Source organism: Rutilus rutilus, assembly GCF_951802725.1.
Source record: "Rutilus rutilus genome assembly, chromosome: 15".
Lineage (NCBI taxonomy): Eukaryota > Metazoa > Chordata > Actinopteri > Cypriniformes > Leuciscidae > Rutilus > Rutilus rutilus.
This window is the reverse complement of record NC_140220.1, coordinates 15,904,938-15,918,893: the sequence shown is the minus strand read 5'-3', so window position 1 is coordinate 15,918,893 and position 13,956 is coordinate 15,904,938. Positions and strand designations below refer to the sequence as shown.

The window sequence follows — 13,956 nt, the reverse complement described above, 5'->3', positions numbered from 1 at the left end:
AACGTTACATCTAGTGAAAGGAAATTTTCAGAGTACACTTTACAATAAGGTTCATTTGTTTATTTTTTATATTAACTAACATTAACTAATCATGAGCAAAACATTTGTTAGGCTACTGTAGGCCTATTTGTTAATCTTAGTTAATAATAATACAACTTTTAATTGTTTGTTCATGTTATGTCACAGTCAGTGCATTAACTAATGTTAACAAATACAACTTTTGATTTTAATAATGTTTTAGTAAATGCTGAAATTAATATTAACTAAGATTAATAAATGGTGTAGAAGTGCAGTTCGTTATTAGTTCATGTTAACAAATTTAACTAATGAAACCTTATTGTAAAGTGTTACTGATTTCATGATAGCTAACACTTTAATGAATACATAGCCTACATAAAATGTATAACATCAACATAACTAAACATGAATTCCTCATAATTACCTACTTGATTCTCTGTTTAGTAAAGTAAATAATATCATCATTTCCCTATTTTTGTTTGTGTTATGCATTTTAATTGTATCAACATCTTTTCATTGGCAATGAAGAGAGGCTCTCTGACCTACTGCTGCTCTCCATCGAGCGAGATATTCCAAATAATTGTGAGGAAATCATTAAAATATATAAAAACACAACAGACAGACAGGTACTGTTTTAAATACAGTTAACGTTTTTTTTAAAAGTGCCCTTTTTGGTCCTTCCGCACCTGCCCTGGAAGGAGGTCTGTGCACGCCACTGCACCACTTCATAACTGTATTGCAGTCACTGCAATGCTTGGCCTCTTGTGGCTTATTGCTTTCAAATTCATTGTACAGTGCAGGATATTTATCAAACAATGATGATATGGACACAAGTCTATTCTAGTGAAGTGTCGTGCTGTTGAACAGACTGCAGAAGTAGAATTTACCTTATTTGAGAAGAGAAGTGCACAAAATCTCTCAAGCACCTTAATTTCAAGAACTTTTTTCCTTTCATCACTCGTATAAGATGATGCTGATGCTTTTTCTTTTTCTCTTTTGTTTGTAGGCCAGAAGACATGTCTTCATCTGCATGGCGTGTTCCCATACATCTACGTGCCGTATGACAGATTTGGACAGGAAGCGGATTGTTACCTTCGACAGGTGGCCTACAGTATTGACAGAGCCCTGAATGTCAGCATGGGAAACCCCTCGTCTAATGTGCAGCACATCTTTAAAGTGGTTCTGGTGTCTGGCATGTACGTGTAAAAGGCACGCAAGTGCACACTAGGGTTTGCTTGGATGGCTACTAAGAGTTGGTGATATGGCAAAAATATCATATCACAATTTTTTCATGCAATGTCACGGACCATGATCTTATCACGATTCTTTTTCATGTTGGTTTATTAGACAATTTTGCAGGGTTTTTTTGTGTGCAAGTTTTGCTTTTGTTATTTGATTAACATTAAGGACACAGACAGCAGCAGGTATAAGATGGGTATTAGCACCTAATGCATGGATCCAGTACTGACACGCTTCGGAATCCGATTTTCTCCTAACTCTTTACATTCACTAAAAACAAAACCGATTCGGTTTGCATAAATACTTGCCAAGACAGACATTTTGACACAGATTTGTGTGTGTTTGACCCTTTAAGCGTGCACTAAATGCCCAAAGTATACTTTGGCTTCTCTGCTTTCCGCTCTGTCTCGGAGTATGTGCACAAAAACAAATTGAACTTCCAACAAATTGAACTTGACGAAGCATGTGAAAGCCCAAAGTGCAGTGAATTACGATAATTTAAGGGTCTTTCACTACGGGTAATTATAGGAACTCTGTTATAAGAACTAGCCACCCGGGCGGTCCCCCGAGAACTAAATTACTTTCTGGTTGCAGTCGCACCGCCAGTAAAAACTCTGATCACATCCTGCCACTCTGGCTGTTGGGGTCTTTTATTTTGACGGCTCTGCAGACTTTATTACGAAAAAGTATTGTAGCGTTTGCCGTGTGGTTGATGCCCAATGTCGCTAGATGAGCAGAAAAGCATAATCATGTTTCACTTGGTCTCTTCAAAGTCGCATTGGATTTCCTCCAAGGTTGAGATGTGCGTGGACTTTGGCATCGGTCCATCGATCGCTGTTTTCCATGTTCGTGGATTTTGTTAATGAAGTAAATGTATAGGCTATAATAAACGTGTTTACATTGCTTTTTAAAAATGGTGGGTGCTGGTATTTCGCATGCATTCGACCAACCAACATAGATTTACGCCGCTGGTAGTTCCTACTGTTCTGGGTTAGATCCTACTCTGAAGTAGAGCTTTACGATTAATTTAAAAGTTTGTAGTTTGGATATAAATAATGATGTCTGCGGTAATGATCAAAATTGACCTGAACATACTTTTTGTATTTAACACTTTTTAAATACTGTAATTTCTGCAATTTCGCTCCCTCCTTACATAAAACAAAACACATTTCTGCAATCAATAAATAATCTGAAAGAGTGCAAAATAAAATTTATATATATATATATATATATATATATATATATAGCACTGTCACTAAAGTGTTTAAAAAAAAAATCAGGTACACAAACAGGTAAAGAATATAGCATGTAAAAATTATTGTAAGAAATAAAGTATAAAAGATTCTAAACCATCTGAATAGAAGACATGACTACTTTAGTGCAGTTTAATAATCCCAGTTGCATCTTTTTATTTATAACAACAGCATAACATTACAACAGGCAAAATACATTTACAAAGTCTGTTTTCAAATGGAGAACATAAAATGACAGGGGAGTCTATCAACTCCCCATAAATATAAGTATTCATTTAAAACTACAGTTTGTGTTGTTTGATGGGCTAAAGAGTGAAGAGAATGGAACACGCAGGAATATTCACTTCAGTACACATACATTACACATTTAGGAAGTTTTAAATGAGTGGATCGTGTGTTACAAGCTGCATATGGTGGCCATGCCCCACTAGTCCTTTGCTTTGGACTCTCATTCACAGTCTCGATGATAAGTAGTAGCACAGCACAAAGCTTCAGGTATTGTGGTCTCCTAATTATAGGAACCTAAATAGATAAATATCAAGTATGCTTTTTAAACCAAATAACTTAGAAGCAGGAAACTGTATATTCATGCAGTGTGCGCATGTCAAAAGATTAATTTCGATTTTTAAACTTGTGAGACATAAATGCGCACGTCAACTCGATCATTTTATCAATTGAAGAAATCAATTGTGGAGCTCTGTAATTGGATTAGTTTAGTAAATCTAATGCAGTTAGATTTAGTAAAAATGAAATTACAAATGGTTATTTTTAGCTTTTAGTGCTCCTAAAATTAATCAAAGATATTGCATGCAACCATGCTTGTAAGTGCTTTTTGAAGGCAAAACACTCTGGGTTCACTTTTTCACTTCTGTGTAATTTTACAGAAATTAAATAAAATAATTAAATGTAAAATGGTAAGAATATCTCTCAGGTGGCTGAGAAGCTCACTAAATCCATTGATAACATTACAGCTTGGTTGAAACAATCCTGCCTGCAGCTGAATACATCAAAAACAGTAGCAATGTTTTTCACAAAGTCCCACAAAAACTTTAGTGTTGAGCCAGATATTTTCGTTTCTGGGGAAAGGCTGCAGATTGTGTCAGAATACAAATATCTGGTGGTTTTGATTGATTCAAAATTGTCGTTTACATCGCATGTAAAAAGGGTCTGTAATTGCATCAAATTTAACCTCATGAATTTTAGACACATTCGCCATCAAATGTCCACACAGGCAGCAAAATTGTACATGCACTCTATGATCTTATCACATATCACTTACTGTTTACCCATCTGGTCACAAGCTGGTGTTACATCTCTGAAACCTCTGCAGTCACTTTACAAACGATCTGTTAAAATTCTGGATAAGAAACCAATTATTTCTCATCATTGTCCAATATTACAAAAACATAGATTACTCAGCTGGGAAAACATGGTCAAATACTCAAATCTATGTCTTCTATACAAAATTATTCATGGTTTATCATCTCCTCCACTCCACCAGTTTGTTAACATCCGTACAGCTGATCACAGCAGAACCAGAGGTGCAGCGATGGGAGATTGTCATTCCCTTTAGAAAAAGTGTATTTGGTCATACTTCTTTTTCTGTTCGAGCTGCTACTGAATGGAACCACATTCCCTTAATCATCAGAAATTTTAAGAAATGGCTTCTTGAATTTCAGATCTGTCAACATTAACACATTTCTAGACCTGCTCTATCCACTGCTGGCTTCTTGCCTTGTGTGTGTGTATATGTTATGTTCTTTTTGTCAGATGTTTGTTTTGATTGTTGGTTTGCTGTATTTCGACTGAATTTTTTAACATAATAGGATTTCTTACTAAATGTATTGTACAATTTTTTTTTTAAATGTTATGTAATTTTACTCTCTTTTAGGGTGACTTTTAACATCTGTCTGGGGACTGCAGATGAAAAATAGCCTTCTGGCTAACTCTGGCATATTGGCAGAAATGTTTATTAATATGCACTGTCCCTGTAATAATAAAAAAAAAAAAAAAAAAAACACTCTTCATTGTAAAATTAAATGCAGATTAATGCTTACAGTTAAAGTTATTTAACATTAACATATTAGGCTGTGGTTACTTTAAGAGCTTACTCAACACGCTTTCTCAACTATTTACATTCCAAATCTGTCTGTATTTACTTGAATATTCGTTGTTTACCTATTGAAACATCTGGACAAAGATCTGACCGTCTTATCTCTCCACAGGCCTTTCTATGGATACCATATGAAGGAAAAAACCTTTATGAAGATTTACCTATACAACCCACAGATGGTCAAAAGGTGAGTCCTAGTATGTGTGTGGGTGTGTAAACGGATATCAAAAAGTACTGACACTTCTGTACCAGTGCAGCAGTATCATTAATGTTGGGTACAACTCAATTCTGATTGACAAGCGTTTGCTTTTGAATTCACTTGAGTGAATGTTGTCTTAGGCATCTTACATTACAGACATTGCTGTTTATTGCTCTCTCCACATCTGCAGTCCTCATGCCTCCTTGCAGCAGGACCATGGCATGTTGCGTTTTACACTTAAGTCGAATCCGTATGTTTGTTTGTTTGGCCGGAAGCTAGTTATTTTACTTTATAACGTTTTTACTATGAATATTTTTCTTACACAAAATCATCGGTTTGCTTAAGAAGGCCTTTATTAACCCACCAGAGCCGTTTGGAGTTCGTTTATGATGGATTGATGCACTTTTTTGAGCTTCAAACTGATGGTGGCAATTCACTGCCATTATCAAGCTCGGAAGCGTCAGGGTGTTTATTAAAGGTGACATATGACCCTTTTCACAGTATGTAATATAATCTATGTTGTCCCCAGATTGTGTCTGTGAAATTTCAGCTCAAAATCCCCCCAGATAATTTATTATAGCTTGTCAAAATTGCCCATTTTTGGGTGTGAGCAAAAACGTGCCGTTTTTGTGTGTCCCTTTAAATGCAAATGCTTTGGATACAATAACAAACAGGCCAATCTCACTCATCCAAAATCTCAGAAATAACTAGTAGCAGAGTGCAGCCTTACGGAGAGATAGACTCAGGAAGAGGTTCAACTTTTAGACACACCTGGACGTTTCTGAATGGTTAATGGATCCATTTATGTAGATGTTGTGGAGTTACATTGAGTCATCTGTTTCTTGGGGATTTCCGTTGAAAATAGAATAAATCCACTGCTCTCTTGTCTCCTCTGAGGCTGGGACTCTATAGTGTTCTGTGCTCATCTGTCCAGCAGTTTGCATGCTTTGCTCGAACATTTGCCATTGCGTTAGGACTGGTTACACTGTTGTCGCTTGCGAAAACCAAATGGCGCTGCTGTGGGTGGAAATATGCAGATTAAGGGGCTGTAATATTATAATAAGATTCCCTTCCTACGTCAGAAGAGGAGCGAAATCTGATCTGCTTATTTTTTTACATGCTTGCAGAGAAAGGCTTACCAAACAAAGTTACTGGGTTGTCATGATGTCACCTTTTAATATAACTCCAATTGTATTCGTCTGAAAGAAGAAAGTCATATACACCTAGGATGGCTTGAGGGTGTGTAAATCATGGGGTAATTTTCATTTTAAAGTGAACTACTCTTCTAAGGACTGTTCCACAGGTGCATATGCAATAGTTGTTTATGGTTCATTGAACATGCATGAAAGACATTGTTTAATAAAAATCTCTAGAACGTATTTGGATTTTACAAAATTATCTTTCTATGAGTATAATTTCTATGAAATCTCACCTACAGGGAAGTGACATAAATTAACTTTCCCATTAAGGACAACTGCATAATACTTTTAATTATGAAATTAATAGCCAATAATGAGTGAGTCATAGAAGCATTCATTCAACTGTTTTGTTCAAAACGGCTGATTCATTCTGGAGCAAAACAAGTGACTGGGTCACTAAATTACTGAACCAATTCGTTCAAAACCCTGGATTCGTTTAGTAACCCACTGTGTGTTGCTCGCCTTGGAGACGCGTGCATCTCTTTTGCTGTGGCTTGTTGTAATTTTTCTTAATTTTTTTTTATAAAAATAACTATGGCCATTTTTGTTTATTTGATCTTATTTTATTAGACTGTTTGCTTGTCTTGTCTTGTTTTGTAACTTTTGCTGTTGCTTGTTTGAATTATTTATTTATTTTATTTATTTATTTTTTTGCCACTGTATTTTACATTTTGGGTGAATTTTATTAATTTGGGCATTTTCCCCCGACCCCCTGAGAATGTCTGACCTTGCTTCAAGAGAAGCCTCACTAATTGATAAAATGAATGTGAAAATTCATTAGTATAGACTATTTTTTTTTAAATCACAATTGTGAAGTGCATAAGCTTTCTAGCATTAATATTAGGCTACTATAGCAACAGTCTAGTCTCAGCCTCAGAGGTCACGTATTGGCTGAACGACAAGCGTTTGCTTTTGAATTCACTTGAGTGAATGTTGTCTTAGGCATCTTACATTACAGACATTGCTGTTTATTGCTCTCTCCACATCTGCAGTCCTCATGCCTCCTTGCAGCAGGACCATGGCATGTTGCGTTTTACACTTAAGTCGAATCCGTATGTTTGTTTGTTTGGCCGGAAGCTAGTTATTTTACTTTATAACGTTTTTACTATGAATATTTTTCTTACACAAAATCATCGGTTTGCTTAAGAAGGCCTTTATTAACCCACCAGAGCCGTTTGGAGTTCGTTTATGATGGATTGATGCACTTTTTTGAGCTTCAAACTGATGGTGGCAATTCACTGCCATTATCAAGCTCGGAAGCGTCAGGGTGTTTATTAAAGGTGACATATGACCCTTTTCACAGTATGTAATATAATCTATGTTGTCCCCAGATTGTGTCTGTGAAATTTCAGCTCAAAATCCCCCCAGATAATTTATTATAGCTTGTCAAAATTGCCCATTTTTGGGTGTGAGCAAAAACGTGCCGTTTTTGTGTGTCCCTTTAAATGCAAATGCTTTGGATACAATAACAAACAGGCCAATCTCACTCATCCAAAATCTCAGAAATAACTAGTAGCAGAGTGCAGCCTTACGGAGAGATAGACTCAGGAAGAGGTTCAACTTTTAGACACACCTGTCTGACCTTGCTTCAAGAGAAGCCTCACTAATTGATAAAATGAATGTGAAAATTCATTAGTATAGACTATTTTTTTTTAAATCACAATTGTGAAGTGCATAAGCTTTCTAGCATTAATATTAGGCTACTATAGCAACAGTCTAGTCTCAGCCTCAGAGGTCACGTATTGGCTGAACGTCTGATGCCTATGGCACACAAAATTGGAAACACTTAAGGAATTCTACAGGATTTCCAGGAGATTTGTGTGTTGCATTCTTTAACGGTCAACCTGGAAACTGGTCCATCAGCCAGTGGTCCATCAACCATCTCATCGTCATGGACTGCAACAGATTTACTATTTCTTGCTGTGAGCAGTCTGAAGGTCTAGCTACGCAAGACTAAGGACATTCTGTTTCGCAGTCACATTTTGACTAGCACATTTGACACATTAACCTATTAACTTCACGCGCCATGAAGTAGCTCTACTGAGTAGGCTAAAGGTATGATGAAATATTTTTTCCATGTTTTAGAGGGCGTAGTTAGTTGACTTCACTGAATTGTTATTGTTTGTCACCGGTTGCACTTCAGCTTGTTCTAACTTACCATAAAATTATGCATCTCTTAAAAGGGTCACAACATGTGTTTCGTGTTAGTGAAGCTGTTGCAATAATCGTGTGTTTTGCTGTAAAGCAGATACAATTAATTACTTTTGGTGATGGTGGTATCCTGCTAATTTGTGTGTATTTTTGGTAAAGCTACTGAAATTATGTATCCAAGATGCATTTATATCTGGTGGTCTAAAACGTTTATTTTATTTTTTATGAATAGATGAGTCAAAATTTCAAATACATGTTGGCCTAGGCAATTTTCCTTTTTGTTTTATGTAGTAATATTATTCAATGCTCTGCCATTTGAATTTGCTCGCTTTTAGTTTCATAGTTGTAGTAGCAACTAGGCTTGGGCGGTAATATGGTATACGTCATTAAAAAAAAATGCAATGCACTTATATAGGAGACAAGGATTAAATATTATATATTATTTAATATTTCACGGTCCTGCCCTGTTAAAGACAGACAAAGTAAACATGCTGTTTTTTCACAATCTTGACTAGATTTGTTGCAACTTGCCACAGTTCCTATTCGCACTGTGTGTGTGTGTGTGTGTATTTTTTATTTAATTGATTCAGGTATTTTTATTTGGTTTTCGTTAAAAACAATATTGGAAAGAAGACTGGACTGTGTTTTAATTTAGGCCTATTGATTTGCAATAATTGTTATAATATGGATGTTTACCGTATTTTCCGGACTATAAGTCACTCTGGAGTACAAGTCGCATCAGTCAAAAAATGCGTCATGAAGAGGAAAAAAACATATATAAGTCGCACTGGACTACAAGTTGCATTTATTTAGAAATTTATTTTCACAAAAAAAAACAATGTTACGGACGTGACAGTTCTCCGTTACGGACGTGAGCGCTCTGAAAGCGGCACCAAAAGACTGCTTTAAAACTTTCACAGAGACCTCAAGCAGAAAGCACAAAGCCTGTCTAAATTTAATTTCGTTTTGTATTAATTGTATTTTAATTTTAATCAATGTTTCATCAACCAATTGCCTGGATTTAATAAATAAGAAGTAAATAATATAGTAGAAAATAGATAATCCCGACACGAAGGCACCGGCGCGTGTACTGGAACTCAGCGTATAAGGTAGCCTACTTGCCTCACAGACCTGAGACATATATAGAAAGCTTGAAATGTGTACTTTTAAACAGAACAATTCAAAACGAAAGAAAACAGACTGTTCTCTGCTCATGTAATCCCTATGAAGTGTGCATTTCTCTGTGGTGCGTTCACTACTGCGAAGATCGCGAGTCAGCATCGTCACCTTCATCTTCGCAGCCGACACTGACACAGAAAGCATTTGTTTATTAGTAAACAATTGAAATGTCTCCTTGCTATATTTGACATTCATAATCATTACTTTTGCCGGTTCTTTGTGACAGCTTTTAGGTGCTTTATTGGCAGCGCCACCGTTACATGAACGCGTCACCACCGCATCAGCACCGAAAACATGGAGAATTTTTTCTTTTGGGGGCATTTTGTTTGTGTTCAGGCTTTCTCAGTTGTCTTAAGGTTAATGTTTCAGTTAACAGTTTTTCAGTTGTTTTCAGTTAATTTTTTCAGGGGTAGGCTACAGGAGCAGCATCTGTACTCTCGCGGCTGTAGACGGTAATGTTTTCTCTCGGTTCATGTCAGTCAGTATAAATTAATTTTGATATTTAAGTCGCACCTGATTATAAGTTGCAGGACCAGCCAAACTATGAAAAAACGGTATGTTAATTAAACTCTGTTTGACTGTTGTGGGTCTATTTGCATTTTTTTTATAAGCTGCTCTTTGTTGTTATTAAAAGTTGTTCGGGCTGTGTGATTTAATTTAATTGATTTGTGTGCGCGAAAACTGTTCTGGATGTTTGTTAATTTAATTCTGTTTGACTGTTGTATTTGCACTTTTTTTATAAGATGCTATTTGTTGCTAATAAAAGTTGTTAATATTGTGCATGTTATGTTGTTGTTGTTGTTGTTTCAGTATTAGTGTTTGGTATTCAGTTTCTGAACGGTTTAGGCACAAGCCAACAGTTTGGTGACGCCGTCTGAGCCTTACGTCATAATTTTTAATTAGTCACGGTAATACCGTATACCGCGGTAAAATAGGGAGGAGGTTTGACGGTATCAAAATTTGGATACCGCCCAACTCTAGTAGCAACAGGTTTAAGGTCCGACAAATACTTGAATGGGCCACATATTTTTTTCTAGCGGGGGTTACTTTGTGTTACGTCATCGGCACCTTTCGTTTCTTCAGACGCCCCATCTTTAGTATTCCGCTGGCTCTGCAATGAGTATGTTTATATGCACGCTGTTAACTTCCAAAAATCAGCTTATTGAAATAACCAGTTGTCCCGGTTTACATGAAAACCAATAACCAGGTAACACAAGTAAACCATGTTTACAAGACTTTATTAATAAATCAGGTTATTTCCCACCCGGTAGTGAAAACAAAAACATATTAATTTGTGTATCTGACTCATGCTGTTACATTTATGATGTTGGTTGTCATGTTAAATAAAGCATTTTTTTTTTTTTTTTTTTTAAGTATTCTAACATGTCAGCATATTTCCTCTCATGCAGTTACAGATGCAGCATTTTGACCACTTCTACTTTGACTCTTTCTTGACCTAGGAAATTATAAAAATTGTTTGTTTAAAAATAGTTGGTTATATCCGATATCGCATATTGCCAATTTACCCAATAGTATTTCGACACCACAGGTTGCCAGTTGGCAGAAAACACAGCATATTGCATGGAAGCCAGCGAACAAACTGGGTCAGAGATCGCAGATTCTACCCAACCTAAAAAGCCTCCGCACCCTGCTAAAAATCTCTATTAACGGGAGCATATTAAAACTCATATCAACTAATAAATCAATAAATCAACTCATTAACTTATTGTGTAAGTATGCTCGCATTCCATTGTCAATTGTGCTCGTTCCTGTAACGTGTCCTTAATCTGGCAACCAGCGTGAGTGTTAAGTCTGAGCAAGTCTCCCAATATTTTGAATTTGAATACTGCACCTTTAAATGAGAAAAGCATTGTCAAATGGCATTGTTTTCATGAAATTAATATTGTTTAAAAATAAAATATCAATGATTTTGCTGTGCTGTTTTTGTGCTTTACTGAAATAGATTTGCATGAGATTCATGAAATTTTTCTTGTATTGGCATCTACTACTGAAAATTCGGTACCAAAGTAACCTTTTGTGATGTGGTGTGTTCTAGAATTTAGGAGTGTTTGTCCTGGTTAACCTTTTTTTTGGGACATTTTTTTGGTCCCCATCAGGAAAACTTACTTAAATGTGAAAAAAATTTAATAATTCTGTGATGGGTAGGTTTAGGGTTACAAAGAACATGGAAACATGGAAAAGAACATGGAAAGCCAGTGTGTGTGTGTGTGTGTTTGGTGGGTATATCATGTGTTTGGTGTTACTGATTGAATGCATGTTTTCTCTTTGTAGGGTGAGTGAACTCCTGCAGGGTGGAGCTGTAATGAATAAGAGTTTTCAGCCCCATGAAGCTCATATTCCCTTCCTGCTGCAGCTCTTTATCGATTACAACCTCTACGGCATGAACATGATCAGTCTTGGTGCTGTTAAGTTTCGAAAAAGCAGTGCAACAGGTAACGCATGCACACATTCATACACACAAGAAGTAGTCTTGCTTTGCCAGACTTTTGATTATTAAAAGTCTGATTCACATTGCCCACAGTGCCACCCACTTAGAAAGAGATTATCTGACCAACATGTAAAACAGCAGGATGGTCAACTAGTCCAAAATCCAACTAGTTTATTAGTTGAAGAGTTTGATTTGATGAGTTTGTATAGATTTTTTCCTTGTCTTTTTAGCTTTAAGGTTTTTAGCAGTGATTCTTTAAACGGGATTAATTTAGAGGCTCAACTTCTGAAGATTTGTAATAATACCTTTTTAATTAGGGATACACCGTTACCACACTTTTTATGCAAATGAGTCCCAGCCTCTACTTAATCTGCCATCACGGCGTGTTGAGTTCGTCTGTTTTTTTTTATATCCCGCTGCCTTTCTGCTAGTGAGTTTAGGGCAGTATTTAGATTTTCTGTCGTGATTGTGAAAAAAGTCGCCATTATAGGTCAGTCATGCTGAATCGAGACTTGCCATAGAAACTTACATCAGGGAGAAAACTGGACAGTGTAATAAGCTTTTTCGCCTTTACGTGTAAAAACACTAAGGGAAGCAGGTTGAGGAGGTGACGGAAAGACTGCGGATATCAAATCTAGTAATAATGTCACTGATTTTTGTGAATAAAGCCCTATCACTCAATAAATAATCACATTTCTGAGTGTTTTTGAAAGTTTTGTATTTTGTTTGGTTTAATAATTACATTTACATTTGCGATAATGACTCTCACTCGGCTTGTGAATTAGCAGAACTTCCTCGCAGCCACTTCAAAATTGTTCACAAGCTTCTTTGGATTTGATTTTGGTTGTCATTTGTTGAAATAAATACAAAAAAATTGTGTGCCAGTTTGTCTGCTGAATATGACCCTCTTGGATTCTCCTCTGTGGTCATATGTGAAAGTGAATATTTACAGTGACAACAATAAACCTTCAGTTACATTTTAACTTTCCAACCAAGAAATGGATGAACTTCTGTCAGCTTGTTGAACACATTTTTATTTGGATATTTCTACCATATAATGGCTGAAGCAGCAGCGATGGATCTGAATAGATCTTCTTTGGATAGCCCCTAACTGCAGTGAATCTTTAGAAGGCCATCAAGAAACCTTCAGTTGATTGGTTGTTAGCCAGCTCTGTGTGGATTGCTTTACTTGACATGCAGCCAAAGACAACACCCCAGACCTTCATCGATGCTCTTTTCTTAACATCATCTTTCACAAGGTAGGACCCAAAGATATCTACTGTTGTAAACTCAAAGGGTGCAACAGGCTGCGATCTCTCTCTGGCGGTAATTTACCCATCACTCGTTGACATTTCTTTGCTTTGGTCTTCCTACACTGAACGCAGCTGTCAACAACCTTTTGAGCTATTCTTCTACCCCTGATGACCCAAGCTTTCCTCCTCATCCTAAGCAGAGTTTCAGCCAATCCTCCGGGACTTTCGTTGTGACATCTTCTTTAAAGACCTGCACACTTCCACCACAAACCAAAAGCCCAGAGTCTGGATCCTTATAGACTACCAGCCTGTCTCTGGTGGTGTTCGGGAAAGTCATACCTTCTTTCGTAGCAAGGAAAATGTCTCGCAGGGCATCATTTCTTTCTCTCACCGAGATGGTTCCTGCTGAAGAGACTGCCTCCCACTTTGGGTTGTTTAGGGTCCGATTTCTGCCTAAAAAGAACTTTTTTTTTTTTTTTTTTACTGCTCTTCAGAACCATGCTGCTGTCTTAAAGGGGCCCTATTATGGAATTTTGAAAATGACCTTTCATGTAGTGTGTAACATAGCTCTAAGTGAATGAAAACATCCTGCAAAGTTTTAAATCTGAAAGTGCACCGTATATGAAGTTATTGTCTTTCAAAAGTAAGAGTCGACTCTGAGTCAATAAAATGAATTGTTTTTCAAACGAGTCATAAGCCGTTTCGTTGTGACGTCAAGACAAAACATTAGCATATTTTCCGCCCACTTATTGCGTGCGCAGACACCAGGGAAAACTCTAACCTCAAACTGGCAGCTGATTCCTGTGGATACTGAATATAACATTGTCGCGGTAAAGCCAGTTTTTCTTTCACTGCCCAAGGACGAGCATGTGAAGAATCAGTGGTTAAAATTAATCTTTATCA

General features: G+C 36.7%; 1 protein-coding gene across 1 annotated transcript in view; it reads left to right on the top strand.

The window, feature by feature from the left end:
• Positions 1-13,956, top strand: part of rev3l (REV3 like, DNA directed polymerase zeta catalytic subunit) — a 128,608-nt gene that overhangs the window by 25,520 nt on the left and 89,132 nt on the right. Inside the window, exons 2-4 of the mRNA XM_084433337.1 lie at positions 1,025-1,214; positions 4,736-4,810; positions 11,644-11,804. Of these exons, the coding sequence (XP_084289463.1) occupies positions 1,025-1,214; positions 4,736-4,810; positions 11,644-11,804 (426 nt within the window). The remainder of the gene's footprint in view (positions 1-1,024; positions 1,215-4,735; positions 4,811-11,643; positions 11,805-13,956) is intronic.